The sequence below is a fragment of the Lycium barbarum genome, chromosome 5 (assembly GCF_019175385.1).
Source record: "Lycium barbarum isolate Lr01 chromosome 5, ASM1917538v2, whole genome shotgun sequence".
In the NCBI taxonomy this organism is placed as follows: Eukaryota; Viridiplantae; Streptophyta; class Magnoliopsida; order Solanales; family Solanaceae; genus Lycium; species Lycium barbarum.
In genome coordinates this window covers 293,316-310,746 of record NC_083341.1, presented here as the reverse complement: position 1 = coordinate 310,746, position 17,431 = coordinate 293,316, and the positions used below count along the sequence as shown (strand labels likewise).

Below are 17,431 nucleotides of genomic sequence, written 5' to 3'. Positions count from 1 at the left end.
ATATTAATAATAGAAGAAGTTTATTTTCAATGGAAGTCTATATAGTTTTCCTTTATCTTCTTATTCAAATATCTGGGAGATTTTGACAATCCACAACAGAACAGGCAAAAATAATTGAATTAATGGCCAAGATGCTCATTTTAAACTTATTTCTAGATCTGCTGCATATTTGTTATACCTTTTTAGGCTGAAGTCGGTTTTTTTTCCACTCGGTGTTTGGTATCCGTTTTGAAGTCGACCAAAGGCACGACACAACTCACCGGGCTCGGGCTCAAACGGAGACCTCTAGTTAAGAATGGAGAGATATTTAACACCTTTGGTGGTTAAGTCGGTTGTTATTTAAGATTATCTCATGACAACTCTACATGACAAACTTCAACTTTTGCAGACTGCTGCTTTGTTTTCTTTCTTCCATCCACACCCCACCCCATTACCTTTTTTCTATTTTTTCTGTTTGCTTGATGTCAATTAGCTGGTTTTATATGCATCACCTCATGTATCCATGCAACTGACTGGCAAATTGCAGTTGAGTATTTAAAAATAGAAAAATCCTTGCTCATTGTCCGGTTCCGTTTCACATGACATTTTGCTCCTTTTTTTATTTTTTATTTAATCTATTCTGAAAAGAATGTCACTTTTTCTCTATCTTTAAACTTTGCGTTTTGTGCTTAATGGGACGCTCTTATAGCCACATAAATGTCATGACATGCTTAAGTTTACAAACTCTAAGGACACTTTTGTATGTCGCAAAAACCTTTCTTTCTTAAACTATCTAATCAATCATCGCCATATAAGATAAAACAGAGAGAGTACATGGTTTGCTATTACTCTTTAGCCTACTTTATGCAAGACTGCAAAAACATAAGGGTCTAAACATCTTCATATGTCAACAGAACAGAAGAAAAGAAGTCCTAAAAGATCTTCAATACTCTTAACTAATCATGGTTCTGCATACACGGAAATGAACAAAAAAAGGGTCTAAAAGATCTTCATCCTACTAGAACCTAATAAATTAGTAGTAATACCATTAACTCCTTGTGCAGCAAGAATATTCATAAGTACTACTATTCTTACTATTATTTCTTGATTTGTGCATGTCATCCTTATGCAGCAGCCATGCTGATCTTCTCTCCACGATTCCGACTTCATAATATAGTACTCAATTTATGCCTGTCATCCTTGCACATCGGCCATGCTGATCTTCTCTGTATCGTTCCGATTTTATTGTCTGGCATGACTAGCATCCTTTTTCTTACCCCATTCATGAATCCTCAAGTGAAGCTCAGCAGCAGCAATCAAGAAATGAACAGCTTGAATTGGTGTCAAAATTCTCAAAATATCTTTAAGTGTCCTTAGCCTCAAATCATCAGCTTTTCTCAACACATCCAATAAACCTTCCTCTTTTTTACCAATATTTGTTTTGATTTTCTCCTCTTCTTCTTCTTCAACAACTTGTCCTCTTTGTTCCCTCATCATTTCACTCACTACATTAGACAATTCCACCATTGATGTATCAGCCACACTTTCTTGAACTTTTGCTAAATTTTCACTTAACTTTTTTTCTTCCCTTATTGTCTTATTTTGCAACTCATCAATTTGCCCAAGTTGGCTACCACTAAGATCTCCTAAATCACCAGTTCTAAATCCTCTGATTAACTCATGAAGATTTGCCTCAAGTTGGATACCAGATTTCGAGTACAACAAGTGAAAAGCCATACTAGGCCTCCACCCTCCGATCCATAAAAACGCGTCTTCAAGATTACTTCTCCATGATGGATGCAACATGCCCAAAACATCAACATTAGCGCATCGCGATTTTTCTGTATAATATTCTTCGTAGTGTTTCATGACTCTCTGAATTATAGGTGATAGGATCCTGTGGTTGTTGTTGTCTTTCGAGGCCCGCACAAGCTGATCCAAATCTTGGTTTTGTTCGACGAGCCATTGTTCGAAGAATCTGTGAAATGTCTCTCCATTTTGAACTCCGTTTCTGCTAGTATTCACCAAGTGGTTGGCCATGATCTATGAAAATGAAACAAACTTGCCGTTGGAAATATATTAGAGATGGAAGTACTAATTATTAGAAAAGAATGCTTGATTAGATTAATAAATAGATAAGAAGCAATAATAATTGATAAGAAAAGGCACCGTGTCAAGGCACGCTATGGAAGACGCTTCGGCGTTATCCAAGTGTGAATAACAAAGCAATGTCCTGCTCTCAAGATACGAAAAATCACTTTAGGGATCTTCTATTGTGCTGTCAGGTAGAAGTTCCGAAAAACTCTAAAATCTTGCTAACCTTTTGTAAGAATTTAGACAGGCAAGAGATTATTGAAGGGACTGAAATAAGGACATAAAGTACGAATAATAAAGTGACATCTTGTTCCCACGATATGAAAAACCACTTAAGGCATCTTGTATTGTACTTCAAAATCTCAAAATTTCTTTTATAAGAATTTAATTAGAGTGAATAGGCAAGAGATTTTTGAAGATATTGAAATATAAAGACTCAAAAGGATGAAATAATGGAAACTCAAAATCGTAGGGAAATCAATGTTTGATTTTTTGGGTTGATGGGGTAAGTATTTATAGAGAGTTAAATCTAAATAGATGTACCTTCTGATCATTTCTTCAGTAAATAAAGAGATGTCTCCTACAAAAACTGGACAAATATTCTGTCTCTTTTCAACAATAACAACATTAAATTTCCAAATCACTCAAAAAACAAAAACAAAAAAACACATGAAAATTAGGATTGTTAGGACAATATTTCCAACAAGTATATATGAACAAAAGTTGTACATGCATACCTGTTGTTTGCCTGTAAAAAGAAGTCATGTCATGGAGAATGTGGATTTTTTGGGACAAAGTTAAAAGAAATTTATAGGATTATATAGCCGACATGAAGTTTTTTTTTTTTAAAAAAAAAAACCAGAGCATAAGAACCGGTGGGCAACGTAAGCAGTAGTAGCTAGCTATATCTAAGACTCAGTATCTGGCCGGAGTTGCACAATATTTTGTCAGTCATATTCCAAAGGGACTGTCCACTTTAATTTATTGGCTTGTGTGCACTGTATCTAGTGGTTGACCATATTCATTAATAGTAATAGTGTTCAAGTCAGTTTGTGCATCTAATTTTGCGAAATATCTATTATTTTCATTAATATAGGTATCAGTCTCCGTTTATCAATGTTCGGACATATGAGAAAAAATTACCTAATATTTTTACCTTCACTAGAATTTGAACCTGAGATCTCACGATTCTTAAAATACTAGACAAGTTTTTCTACATTGACAAGACACTTTTATACTACTAAATGTTTAAATTTATATAATACACGTTTTTTTTAGTCTGTCCTGCACTCCTGCTTTACTATATTTGGAGATAATTTAACACTCTAATGAAAATTTGTTCTTAATAAAATAATTTATACCGATAAATATAAATAGTTAATACTTATTTTAGATTACAGAGTTTGAAAGTCTTCTTTTCTTCGGATAAACAAAACTTTGGTGTTTCTTCCGACAGTTCATTTTTGTAAGCACAATATATGCACGGGCAATGAATTTTATTTTCGAAAAAGGCTCAAATATGTCATCAAACTATCTGAAATGACTCATTTATGCCGCTCATGCAACTCATCAATAGTTTGGCTCATTTATGCCATCGTCGTAACCAAAATCACTCATCCATGCCATTTTTCATTAACGCCGATTTTTATAATACCAGATATGACACGTGACTTCCAATTAGAGGTCTACGTCGTTTAATTAAACCAACCCAATTTTAAATCCCAAATTAATAAAAAGTCTGACCCATACACCTGACCCACTCACAACCATAATCTAGTTGGAGGCCACGTGTCATATCTGGTATTGTAAAATCGGCGTTAATGAAAAATGACATGGATGAGTCATTTTGGTAACGATAATGGAATAAATGAGCCAAACTATTGACGAGTGACACAAATGGGCCAAACTATTGACGACTGAAGCCTTTTCCGTTTTATTTTTTCAGAAAAAAAGCTAGTATGAGTTAATTAGAATTCATATTTTAATTTTTGAAACTTGTATCACTCCCCAAATTATGAAATTCTGGACCACAACAAGTGGGCATGTATGTGCATTTTCGTAGTATTTATCTATTCATTTAGTTACTCTAAAATTTGCACCGATCATTGTGCCAATGATGTCGTTTATTCCACTGGTTTTCTTATGCCAATTGGACTTGAGTTGGACACTATTCTTTCTTTTCTTTTCTTTTAATAATAATAATAATAATAATAATAATAATAACTGTGATATGAAACTGTCCATAACCAGCTTGCGTGCAGCACGACAAATTTTAAATACTTGTTACTGCTTACCAACAACATATAGACCGATTGGTGATTGAACTAGTCACGATTCGAACCTCCGGTGTTAGGAATGGAAGAATTTCTGAACAAGTAAGAAACAAATAGAGTAGAAGACCACATGTATAGCCCAGTACCAATGAGGTCTCAGATCCAAATCTAGGTGAAAGCAAAAAGAATGCAAATAATTTATTTTACCGTCTAAATTTTGATAAAAAAATATTGATCACCCGAACGTCACAATTATAAAAATAATAAACTAGAAGCTTAATGTATAAGGCTCCAACGGTGGGCTTTTTTCCTTTTCCTTGCGAAGGGTGCAACGTCTTTTGTCCATTTTTTTGCGCGGATTGCCCTTCTTTTGGGTGGTCTTTAAATTATGCCCCTTATATTGCTGGTCTTTAATTTTTGCCCTTTGCATTGCAACTCTGAGCGTTCACGCAGAAATCATGAGGTTCTGAGTTTGAACCCCCGCTCAAGCATAAATAAAAAAAAATTACAAGGCAAGGTTTGGGTGGCGTGTATGCCGGACCGGGCATACTCTTGTTAAGGAATTACCAAATTTATGCCGGACCCGGCATACTCATGCCTTATGGGCAGACTTGGCATAAGTATGCCGAGTCCGGCATAACTTTGGTAATTCCTTAACAAGTTTATGCCAGTAGGGGCATACTTTTATGGGCAAACTTTTATGCCGGACCCGGCATAAACTTGTGAAGGAATTACCAAAGTTATGCCGGACCCGGCATACTTATGCCAAGTCTGCCCATAAGGTATAAGTATGCCGGGTCCGGCATAACTTTGGTAATTCCTTCACAAGTGTATGCTGGTGGGGCATAGCGAAATTTAAATTCTGTCTTGCGATTTTTTTTTAAAATTTTAACTGTGTGGAGGTTCGAACCTGGAACTCCTGAATTTTAGCCGAAAGGCAAAAATTAAAGATTTCAAATATGAGAGGCAAAGTTTAAAGACCACCCCAAAAGAAGTTGTCTTACTCTCCACAAGTTGCTCCAATTGCATGTTTTTTGATCTAAAAATTCCAAAAATAGAAACTTCCTACGTACGTCATTTGTTAGACTTGTTACTTCTCAGTGCTAAGTTTGTTTGATGGTAATATTTAATACCATCTTTGTATCCGGTAGAATCTAATATAGTTCGCGTCACTTCCTATTAAAACGTAATGTTTCATTTTATATGGCGATGTTTGATTAGACACGACAATTAACAAAGAAAGAAAGACGGATTGGCACATACAGCCCATTTGGATTGACTTATTTTCGGTATTTTTAAGTCAAAACAGCTTTTAAACACTTTTGTAGTGTTTGAGTATGATAAAAAAAATAAAAAATTTAAGCACTTATTTTTAACCAAAAGCCATAAGTTAAGATTTCTAACTTAGGACTTTTGGCTTACAAGCATAAGTTATAAGCCCATCCAAACGGGCTCATAATAAAACACTCTTAAAGCTTATGATATTAAGCAAATCGTGACAATTCTGTCAATAAACACATCTAGTTAAGAAAAGGTTTAAAGTTCAAGCATCCAAAAATATAGAACTAGAATATTACTACTATATAGAAGCACCTGTTGGGGTGCTTTTTCGCCGTCCGTTGTGGGCCATTAAAAAAAAAAATTGGGCCCCATATTAAACCGGCCCATAAAAAAAAATTGTAAAAAAAAAAATGCGGGCCCCATATATATTAAACAACAACTAATATTAAAAAAAATTGTGAGCCCCATATTAAACACCAACCAGTATTAAAAAAAAAAAAAAAAGTGGAACTCACGGGAAAAAAAGTGGACCCCATATTCACAAAATCAAGCAATATTAAAAAAACAAACAATATTAAAAAAACAAACAATATTAAAAAAAAAAAGTGGAGCCCACCACATTCAAACTCACGGAAAAAAAAAAGTGACCCCCATATTAACAGAATCAAGCCAAAAACAAATTGTGGGCCCCATATATATTAAACAACTAATATTAAAAAAAAATTGTGAACCCCATATTAAACACCAACTAGTATTAAAAAAAAAAAAAAAGTGAAACCCACCACATCCAAACTCAAGGGAAAAAAAATAAGTGGACTCCATATTAACAAAATCAAGCAATATTAAAAAACAAAGTGAATCCCATATTAAAAAAATAAACAATGTTAAAAGAAAAAATTGTGGGCCCCATATTAAACACCAACCAGTATTAAAAAAAAAAAAAAAAAAAAAGTGGAACCCACCACATCCAAACTCACGGGAAAAAAAAAGTGAACCCCATATTAACAGAATCAAGCAATATTAAAAAAAAAAAGTGAATCCCATATTAATAAAACAAACAATGTTAAAAAACAAATGCTTAGAAAATCAAACAATTAAATCAATAATGATGGACTCATTGCCACATACGTATCAACCCATTAGTGAGAGCAAATGAAATTATTGTGCAGCAACATACTTAAAATACTTATATATTAAAATAAGATAGAATTTACTTACTTTTTCATTTTTTTCCTTACTCTAATAAATGTGAAAAGAGATTAATGTCATAAAAGAAAAAATAATATTAAATGGAGATCAAATAATTAATAAGCTAAATTAGTGAAATTCTAATTCTAATTGACGTTTCCTTAAAAAACTGTGTAAAAAATAACATGACAAGTAAAATGAGTTAAACAAAAAATATTTACTAAAAATTAAAAAATAGAAGTTCTTCATGGCCCCATATTAAACACCAACCAGTATTTATAAAAAAAAAAAAAAAAAAAAAAAAAGAGAAGAAAAAAAGTGGAAACCAGCACATCCAAACTCACGGGAAAAAAAAGTGGACCTCATATTAAAAAAATGAATGCCATATTAAAAAAACAAACAATGTTAAAAAAAAAAAGTGCTTAGAAAATCAAACAATTAAATCAATAATGATGGATTCATTGCCACATGCGTATCAACCCATTAGTGGAGCAAATGAAATTATTGTACAACAACATACTTAAAATACTTATATATTAAAATAAGATAGAATTTAATTACTTTTTCATTTTTTCCGTACTCTAATAAATGTGAAAAGAGATTAATGTCATAAAAGAAAAAATAATATTAAATGGAGATCAAATAATTAATAAGGTAAATTAGTGAAATTATAATTCTAATTGACGTTTCCTTAAAAAACCGTGTAAAAAAATACATGACAAGTAAAATGAGTTAAACAAAAAATATTTACAAAAAATTAAAAAATAGAAGTTCTTCATTTAAATAGAAAATCAAATTTCTACTTTGTTTCATCTTAAACATGTAAAATTAATATAATAATTAGAATTAGAATTATCCAAATCAAAATTTGATAAAAAAATTATATGTATTACTTTACTATTACTACTATATAGAAGAGCCGGTTTATAGAGACAAGATCGTCGTTCGTGTTCGGTCCTACTTTTTTTATTTAAGAGTAAAAAAATGATATTTTATACTTTATATTACCAACTCTTCTAAAAAGTAGATAGAAATAAAAAATAAAAATAAACTGGACCCCACCCTCATGAAAAAAAGTGGTCCCCACCCTCTCCAAACTCATCAAAAAAAAAAAAATGAACCCCGTATTAAAAAAAGAAAAAAGGCAACGTTAAAAAAAAAAAAAAAAACGTGCACCCGATATACTAAAAAATCAAACAATATTCATGTAATTCCCAAAGTATCCCCATCAAGTCAATAATAGTGGATTCATTGCTACATGCATATTAACCCATTAGTGAAAGCAAATGAAATTATTGCACAACAAAAAACATGGACCTCATATTATTACTTTTCTTCAAAATATTTAATTGCTGTATTTGCTATTCCGCCATGTCATTTATTTGTTATGTTTACTAAAATGAATATAGTTAAAATATATATATTTAAAAAATAAGATACAATTTAATTACTTTTTTATTTTTATTCTTACTCTAATAAATGTGAAAAGAGATTAATATCAAATGAAGATCAAATAATAAATAAGATAAATTAATCAAATTCACATTTCCTTAAAAAACTATGCAAAAGACAACATGACAAGTAAAATGAGTTAAACAGAGAATATCTACCAAAAATTTCTACTTTAGTTCATTTCAAACATGTAAAATTAATTTAATAATTTAAATTAGAATTATCCAAATCAAAATTTGATAAAAAATAATAAGTATTTTACACTTTTAAATTAATCGAATTAAAATTGAAAGTATCAACTGATGCTTAAATATTACTATTATTTTATCTCAAAAAGAGGAAAATAGTTTTCTTTTAAACAAGTCTTCTCTTTTAAAAAGTAATTCATAAATTTTCGTAGCAAACACGAATAAAATAAAGTTTTAGATACGGAGCACAAACTACAATGTTATATTAATCGTATTTTGAACATAATATATATATATATATTATTATTACTATCTAAACACAACCATATATAAATAGATACACTATAATTCGAAGTGTTGGCGCACGGGCATAAGCCATCTAGTACTAAAAATAAATGCGGCCATTTAAAATGGAGCAAAGGGAGTAACTAATAAGGATAAACTAAAAATGCAAATATTAAATAATCTCTAGAAGTAGGCTAATCTTTTCTAGAATAACTAAACAAAAACAAGGCCAAACGGATTGAGACGAAGATAGTACTTTCAACCTAGTACAACTAATTAGATGATGTATTCATTCAACAAGTTGCAACCTGGGCAACTCAACAGAAACAAACCAAATACTAACAAAATACACTACCTTAAACTGACATGGTGGGACCAATTTTTTTGTCATTTCCTTTTTGGGGATATTCTCAAAACTCAAAAGTGTCCCCTCAGTTTTCAAATTTAGGTGCGTCATAATAATAGTTCCTTCCGGAAGTTTGATTGGTTCCTTAAGGAAACAAGCAGTCAAATCACAAAGTACAGCAAAAGTCTATATCCAATGAATGCATCAACTTGAAATCAAGTGAATCTATACCATCAAAGATTGCTTGTCCTGACCAAACAATCCAGTAGATAAAAAAAACAACAACAGAGACACTGCATGCGTTACCTGTGCATATTTCAAGAACTAACAAGATAATAGTATTAGTTATTAGGGGCTTGCATTGAACATAACCAACCTAACATTGGTGACAAATCTTGACTACATTAAGATGACATTTTGTTGAAATGTTCCAAATGTTGAGTCTGCAAAAGTCACGTTTTGAACTTTTGGACATAGTGTTTGTTTGGAGTTTTCTGAAACTCAGTTCTTCAAATCTTTCAAAAATTCAAAAACTAGTTCCAAAACTAATCTTCATAAAATAGTCAACTTCCTTTTTGTGCCAAAAGAAGCTCAAACAAACACTTCAAATTTTCCAAAAAACTCGAGTTTGTAAACTCACCTTCCGGAGAAGTTCAAACAAACACTAACATTCCAAAGAAATAACTCCTCCAAGAGAAATTTATGCCTCTTGATGTCGTATAAAGCAACATACCATAATACTTACACTGCATAAATTGCTATAGCAATATAATGATTTACTATGACATTTCCTTTAATCTGCCTCATCAAGCAAGATGGGAGTTAAGAGCAAATGATATAAACGAAGAATGAACAGGTCTATCATAAATAAGTGGCTACAGTATGTCATAGTCAAAAATCATATCAAGTTTTTCTTATCATACCATCTGTAACAGAACCTGGTAAAGCCACAATGAATTCTATATGTTGTCAATAGTTTAAGAGATTTCATACTGGGAGAAGACCACAGCCGTAAACTCAAAATTTACATTTGGAACTCACATCTCTATAGTATCTCGTATCTCCTATGTCAAATAAATCTTTTCACTCTCTTTACTGTACAAAATTTTTCCTCAGTAAAAACTACTCGTTAGAAAAAGAGTAAGAAAAAAAATGTGAAAGAAAATAGTTGTGTTTCTATGAGCTGAATGAGGTCAGTCTATGAAAGTGAAAATATTCACCAAGGGTGAAAATCAAGAAAGCTGGAGAGCAATCTGCTGAAGAAGTACCTTCTTTTGGGCTGCAGTTATGAGACCTTTACATTCGGCATCCACCAGAACCTCTGTCATAATAGCAGCCGCGTGACCTCTAGGCTCGTTGGACCCCGATGCCTTCTTCAACATGAACATCTGGAAAGGTACAGGATAGAGAATTAAGAGGCCAGATAGAAAATAAGAGTGAATCCTTCAATCTGATCCAGAAATTTCGGATTGAATTTCAGCACGAAAGACAATTAACTCCACAAGAATCTTAACAACTTTGAATAAAGTCAAGCGAGTTACACACACATTTTGGATGGAAGCACCCAACTGGAAATTATCTTCCATGAAACATTATGTAGCAGAGAATAAATCTCAAACAGAATAAAACGACTGAAAGACATTAATTATGACATTTTAAATGAAATAGTGAAAACTATTATTTGCGAATTGACCCTTTAGAGGAAGGTATACGCACATGTACCAAAACGAAGAGTTTAATATGCCCTTAACTCAAAATACTAGAAAAGAGAAAATTTAGATACCGGAAGCCTCTACTGTAAATAACTGGATTATAATTCATGAGCAATACTGATAGATCTTCAAGCACCATTTACATAACTATGTCAATCAAAAGAAATAACATCACCCAGGGGTTAGTTTAAAGGAAAATGCCAAGCTAGTATAGAGCTGGGCCACCATAGAATGACAGAACAATTCCGGGTTAAATAACTAAACGAATAAGCTTAGATTTACAACCTATTTTATGGAGTCCAATTTATGAGTTCAGCCTTATGCAGTCTTTAAGTGCAAAACCAGAATAAAAATATGCCAATACCATTGTATGCTCTTAAAACAAATAAAGATGGGTAATCTGAAGTATCAACAACCTAACTCTTTTGTAAAGTCCTCTTGAAACGGCATAAGCAAAGAAATGTTTGTCCATTCTTAAATCTACTGCTACAACAACATACCCATTCTTAAATCTACTGTTTCAGAAATATCCACTTGATCAATAGTCAGAAATCAGGCAAGATACATACAAAAGGTTTCAAATTGTAAATAATCAGAATCTGCTTTATTTTTAATCCTGTCACTTCATGTCAGGAATTATGTTAACTTGACCGAGGAAATTTAAATACCTGTCCATGATGTGTTATTTCTAAACAACCCGGTTTCTGTATGAAAGGCTCCCCATCAATTTGGACAGGGAAAGGACTAGAAGCATGTATTCTTACAGTTCCCCCTTGGGCTAGCCTCCTCGCTTGAGAAAGTCCAACCTAAAAAACAAAGATTGTAAGAAGGAAAGTAAAATAGTATAAAATGACTGAAAGCAGTGATAAAGGGTAAAAAATGAAAGAGGCAGACTTGAAAGCAGCAGCTACTTTGGTGATCTCAGTAAGTAGCTGAAGGAGAATGCTTTCAGTATACATACTTCAACAACAACAACAACATACCCAGTGTAATCCCACAAGTGGGGTTTGGGGAGGGTAGAGTGTACGCAGACCTTACCCCTACCTTGGCAGGTAGAGAGGCTGTTTCCGATCCTTTCAGTATACATGCTTAAATTTGGATATTCAAGAGACTAATTTCAAGAGTAAGTTCAGGGAAAGTAGGCTGTTATACTAACAGCGAAAGAAGCTTTAAGTACAAAACAAAAAATCAATCATATTAACTACTTCCTCACAGGTTGGTATTTTAATTTGCAGAACATCATCAATTAAAGCTTACACAACATGAACCAAGGGCAAATGCAAAAGTTAGAATTTGACGAACAGATAGAAATGGAAGGACAAGGTAACTTTCCACACCTGTAGCTTGCCAAGGTGCCATGCTCCAGAAACACTAACAACTTCAAGTATTTTGTCATGCATCGACTGGTCGTTGAAGTCATCGTCATGCTCGAAATCATTTTGCCATAGATCTACTCCACCCATATAGCTACCAATATTTAGCACAATCAAGCCCTCGGTATCCTGATAGATTATAAAATAAGGGGATCAATTACAATGAAAAACGTGAAAGCAAGAAACAGTTTGACTTCCAGATTTTGCAGTGTGTATACCTTGGGAATCTCTATGTCCTTCCCATCAACTTCAAGCCATACTTGCCATGGCAAATCTGCACAAGTTCTGTCCATTATATCTCTAGCACCTTCTTTTGCATATCGCAATTTATTTACAAACTGTAGGAGAAGCTTGATTAGACACACAGACAACACAAACAGTAAATTGCCAGATGTAATTTAATTTAAACAGAAGGCAACTAAAGCATAGTGATCTATTGACAACAAGCAATCAGAATCAATCATCGTCAACGATGTCAATTGAAGCTTTGCCCATTGTTTTTCTATTTATTATTTCCCGAGAACATATATGGCAACTGAAAAGATTATTCTCAAGGACATACAAATAAATATTCTCATATAATTATGTCATGAAACAACTGTAGCTCAGAGATCACTGAGGCTCAAAATGGCATGTTCATACCTGACTGTTAAATTTCTCAGGGTTTTCTTCCCTGTTCATATGAAATTCATATGCAACCTTTGCATCACATCCTATACCTGTAACAGAAAAGCTTCAGTAATTAGATAGATCAAAAGGTACTAGTGACAGGACTGGCAAGCAGCATCTAGAGAGCACATTAATTTTTAGCGCAGTGCTGGTATAAGTACTAAAAGGCAGGTCCAAGCATCACAGCTAAAAGTAGCACAATAAAAGGATCTTTCATTGAATTCTCGGCTAGCATCATAAACCCCCTTCCCCCATCCTATGACATGGAAATAGAATCCAAACCCCAAACCAAATAAGACAACAAGTCAAAATGTGCAAACAGATGGAAGCTTACCCAAGTAATTCAGCATGAACTTTGATTGCACCTTGGGGGTGTCATAGGCAGATTTTTCTTCAATTATGTTGACTTTCCAACGATCAAGCATTGTAACGGCAGCATGGTTCAAATCATGCAGAAATGGTCTTAGTCCACCTTGCCCTTCAACCATCGCAAATCCACCACCCCATTGCAGGACTCTAGACAAATCATTACCAGTTCCCAGAGGAAGAACTGCTACTGGTGGAGGTGATTCAAAGTTATGCCGCTCAATTGCATCAAGAACCCAAGCAACAGTCCCATCACCACCACAGACCAAGACACGAAAGTATTGCAAGTTACTAAATAATTCTAAACCAGCTTCAGGCCCTTGGGACTGACCAAGTTCGAATACCTGCATTTATGAAAATGAAATTCTTATTCAAGTGAATGCTTGAACATAGAGAAAACACTTTCATCACTGATAAATTGCGAGAGGAAAGGAGGACAACAGTAAAAAAGGCCTTTCTGTAATTTTCAATAGATTATAACTTCACAATTAAATCATTCTCAAAAATTTTGTTCATCCATTCTCAAAAAAAAGTTTCACAATAAAACAAATGACTCCAAAATGAGCTCAAAATAAGGAGGAAATGAGGATGGTGATCGAGCATTTGTATCTTGGAAGCATGAGGTTCATCCTGGCCAAAGCAAAAGATAGGGCCAAGCTACAAGCTTAAGTAAGCGTAAGAACCTAGTTGGTCCATTCAGATGGTTTAAGTACATCTGCTATAATTTGCTTGTTAGCTAATTATTCTAGTTATTTCCTTTTAAAATAAAGCTACGTGTGGCACAGCTAAATATACAGGACTACGAGCTAACTTTTAGCCTTAAATTGAAAGTTCACCTGAACAGGATTCAACAGCATGTTTAATCTCCTTCTTAGAGCCGGACCATTTTGAGCTCCACTTTTAGTGTTTATGAAAACCAAAAGAGGTCTAGCATCCTGAGGCAAATCCACTAGCGCATACTTCTTAGATCTGCCCAAAATTCTACTTTCCTGCTTGTTCCAGGCTAATCCATTCTGGCTACCTTTTCTGCCACCCAGTTTGTTACATTTTACAGAGTAGCCATTATTTGTCTCACTGTTGGAAAGCTTCAAAGCCACCAGGGATCTAATCACATATTCCAGAGCTCTCTTTGCAGCAGAACCGCTTTGCACTTTACCATTTATGAGGTCATTTCCATGTCTGTTCCGATGACGCTTTCGTCTGATGTGCCCATTGGTATTCATTTTATCTGCCAGAGAACTTAGTGTTGCACTAGCTTGTAGATCTTTAACATAGAGTGGAGAAAGAATAAGCCTTCTGAGAGGACCCAAATCACAAATATCACCAGATTCTTCAGACATCTTGGCATGGCATTTGACATGTATCAATCGTTGACACCATAAACAGTACCAAGTAGGAGATGCATCAAGGAAAGGAACACCGCAAGGTTCATCACAATAGAAACAAAATGCAGACATCTCAGGATTCTCATCCAAGTTAGTCCATCTTTCAGACCAATGGTGCCGCACATGGCTTAAACCAGCCTGTGCTACACACTTGCAATCCTTTGAGGCAAACTGAGAACAACGAAAATGGGCTGCGACACCACAAATAGAGCAACGATGTACTGGAGAACGTGATGCAACTTTTGTACCTAAGCTATGTGGAGAAACGAGTGATGAGAGGCACACGCTGCATGTGGATGGCTGTACACCATAAGCAAAATCTTCAATCCATGTATGATGGGATAAGGGAACCTGCAGCTTCTCCCACACTTGCTTCTTTGCTACAGCAGCAGCTTTAACCCAATTGAGAGATGTCTTCCGTTGCCACTTAAGGAATACATATATGATTACCAACAGTCCAAGAGATCCAGTAACCAACCATGCGAAGATATAGGAACTAAAAAAGTCCGAACTGTTCAGCAACCTCAATAATGAAACACTGATATCAACCATTGTTAAGCCAATGTCTCATTATTCTTTTTCAATTCCTATAAAATGCCTGGAGGCTATCACCTATGGAGCCAATTCTGGTAATTGAAACCTTAACCTACAAAAAGAAACTTTGTTTCATTAAAAAGCAAGATAAGCGAAGTAAAGAAAACTATTCAACTACATCCAGAAACATATCACACGCTAAAAAGCATATAGTCTCCAAAGACAAATGTATGCATAAATGATATGACGAGCAAGGATAAAGGACAGCAAATTGCATTTCCATCAGAGTACTGTTCTATCAAAATGATATCTTAGAACTGAGAAGAGGTAGATGAAGCTAAACATTACATACAATAAGAATATAGGTTTTATGAAAACATAACAAACGAGCCTGTCTTTCATAAGGACCATTGAGCTATTTCAAATCCTAACAAACATAATCTGACCTCAGTAGATTCGAAAAGGAACACTGGCGAACAAAATTCAAGCATGTATAATGGAGTTTTTAGTAGGTCCAAGTAATAACACATGTATTAACATGCAATAAGGTTAATGCATAAGCATGTAATTCATGAGTTATATTGTGTCACCAAACATCCATTAAAAATTAAAGAAGCAAACTACACTAAACCTCATTCCTCATGTTTTTCATTTACAAATAAAAAAACCCAACAAAAAGTCGACAACCCACTATCCCTCCCACCCCGTAAGATGGGTTGGAAGTAGAACTCTCAAATCACCAAACCCTTCACCATTCACAATGGGCTATGGTCATTAAATTCCCATTACATCCCAAACCACACAACCTTGGAACTAAAACTGATATAAAGCTATACAATCAGCCGATGGTCTATCGGAAACAGCCTCTTTACCCCCACAAAGGTAGGACTAAGGTCTGCATACATCTTACTCTCCACAGACTCCACTTTGTGGGATTACACTGGATATGTCGTTGTTGTTGTTATAAAGCTATACAATCAGAAACCAAATCAAATGCATATGTATATCTATATCACATTAAAAAAAAAAAAAAACAGATGTCTATACATTCACATAAACAATATTAGTTCATATCAAATCGATCAATAAACTACGCTTCAATAATCAATCACAAATTAGCTCAGATCAGCTATACAAATCATAAAATCAACATACAGAATTGGTCTTCAAAATTGACTTTAGATCTACAAATTAAAATCACATACATATATGAAGATCGCTCCAAAATACATTATAAATTATTTTTAAAAAATAAATAAATTAAGAGTGCGAGATCGGAAACCTGAATAATAGGCAAAAGGGATTTGCGAAGATGAGCTCAAAATTCGACATTTAATTTAATGGAATATATATATAGATCACAAAAATTTCTCAAGAATCTCTATTCATACGTTAAAAGGTCAAAATATCTTGGCTGGAAAAGTATTTGAATTTTAAATGAAATAAAATAAAATAAGTGAAAGCAACCTTTAAAGGCGGGATTTCAATTTCTAGTTTCTAGAGCTTAAAAAAAAAAAAAGACTTGACTTTTTTTTTTTTTTTAATTATTAGGGGGTGATTAGTAAATGGAAAAAAATTATTATGATAATATAATGTTCACTTGAAACAATATGTCACTAATATATCTCTATAATGATATCGTTAATCTAAACACTTTTTAGTTGTTACCCTTCCCAAATCTAACTTGTGAGATCACAGTAAATTATTGTTTTATATGAAATGGTTATTATACACTTATAATAACATTTGATATTTAATTCTTATTTGGCTGTTATAGATAAACATTACGCAAAAGGTTTTTTTTTTCCAGATGTTTTATATTGTTAAGAAAATAAAATATTTAAATTGATTTCTGATAAAATTTGATTGTCATAATAAAATAGTATTATAGATATATGTGACTGTATATGTAAATCTTTTATACGAAATGCTTGAATATTGATTCCGTCAAAATATTATGAAATCGTTTTCCATTTGGCATGACCAAACTACTTTGACAAGAAGTCGAATAAAAATGGAATGAGCAATTCAATGAACTCATAAATAGTAGGTATTTATTTCCTCATCTTCTTTTTGGTTAAGAGATTTTAGGAATTTTAGTTAATTCTAAACTTGAACTCCTATTTTTTAAATTGTCATTTTTTTAATAGTTAACAACGAAGAATGAAAGATTCAAAAGTATAATAGTTTTATTGAAATTCAAACTACGATTTGATCTATACTTTTAGATCACGGAATTAAGAGCTCGTTTAAATTGACCTATAAGTTGCTTATAAGTTGTGTTCAGCTTTTTTAGTATTTGGCTG

The 17,431-nt window shown here is 33.3% G+C and overlaps 2 protein-coding genes and 1 non-coding gene across 10 annotated transcripts; all 3 read right to left on the bottom strand.

Annotated features, from left to right (window-relative positions):
- Nucleotides 1-858: 858 nt before the first annotated feature.
- On the bottom strand, nt 859-3,003 carry LOC132639984 (protein DOG1-like 3). Of its 8 annotated transcripts, none has more exons than XM_060356367.1 (4): nt 2,811-3,003; nt 2,617-2,675; nt 2,149-2,212; nt 859-2,022 (listed from the first exon to the last, which is right to left on the bottom strand). In XM_060356367.1, exons 2-4 carry the CDS (start codon nt 2,625-2,627, stop codon nt 1,222-1,224), a joined length of 876 nt encoding a protein of 291 aa, XP_060212350.1. In that variant the 5' UTR covers nt 2,628-2,675; nt 2,811-3,003; the 3' UTR covers nt 859-1,221. The 8 variants fall into 8 exon arrangements, with proteins under 8 accessions (XP_060212350.1, XP_060212353.1, XP_060212355.1 ...); XM_060356370.1 differs by having other exon boundaries at nt 2,149-2,299; nt 2,811-2,998; XM_060356372.1 differs by having other exon boundaries at nt 859-2,040; nt 2,617-3,000.
- On the bottom strand, nt 1,147-1,246 carry LOC132642957 (U6 spliceosomal RNA). Its single transcript, XR_009583427.1, has one exon. It is a non-coding gene; the product is annotated as a U6 spliceosomal RNA (small nuclear RNA).
- A 6,971-nt stretch (nt 3,004-9,974) lies between the features above and the next one.
- Nucleotides 9,975-16,564, bottom strand: LOC132639983 (diacylglycerol kinase 2). Its single transcript, XM_060356365.1, has 8 exons — nt 16,408-16,564; nt 14,043-15,237; nt 13,175-13,550; nt 12,814-12,890; nt 12,390-12,509; nt 12,136-12,300; nt 11,467-11,604; nt 9,975-10,474 (listed from the first exon to the last, which is right to left on the bottom strand). Exons 2-8 carry the CDS (start codon nt 15,141-15,143, stop codon nt 10,319-10,321), a joined length of 2,133 nt encoding a protein of 710 aa, XP_060212348.1. The 5' UTR covers nt 15,144-15,237; nt 16,408-16,564; the 3' UTR covers nt 9,975-10,318.
- Between the last annotated feature and the right edge of the window lie 867 nt (nt 16,565-17,431).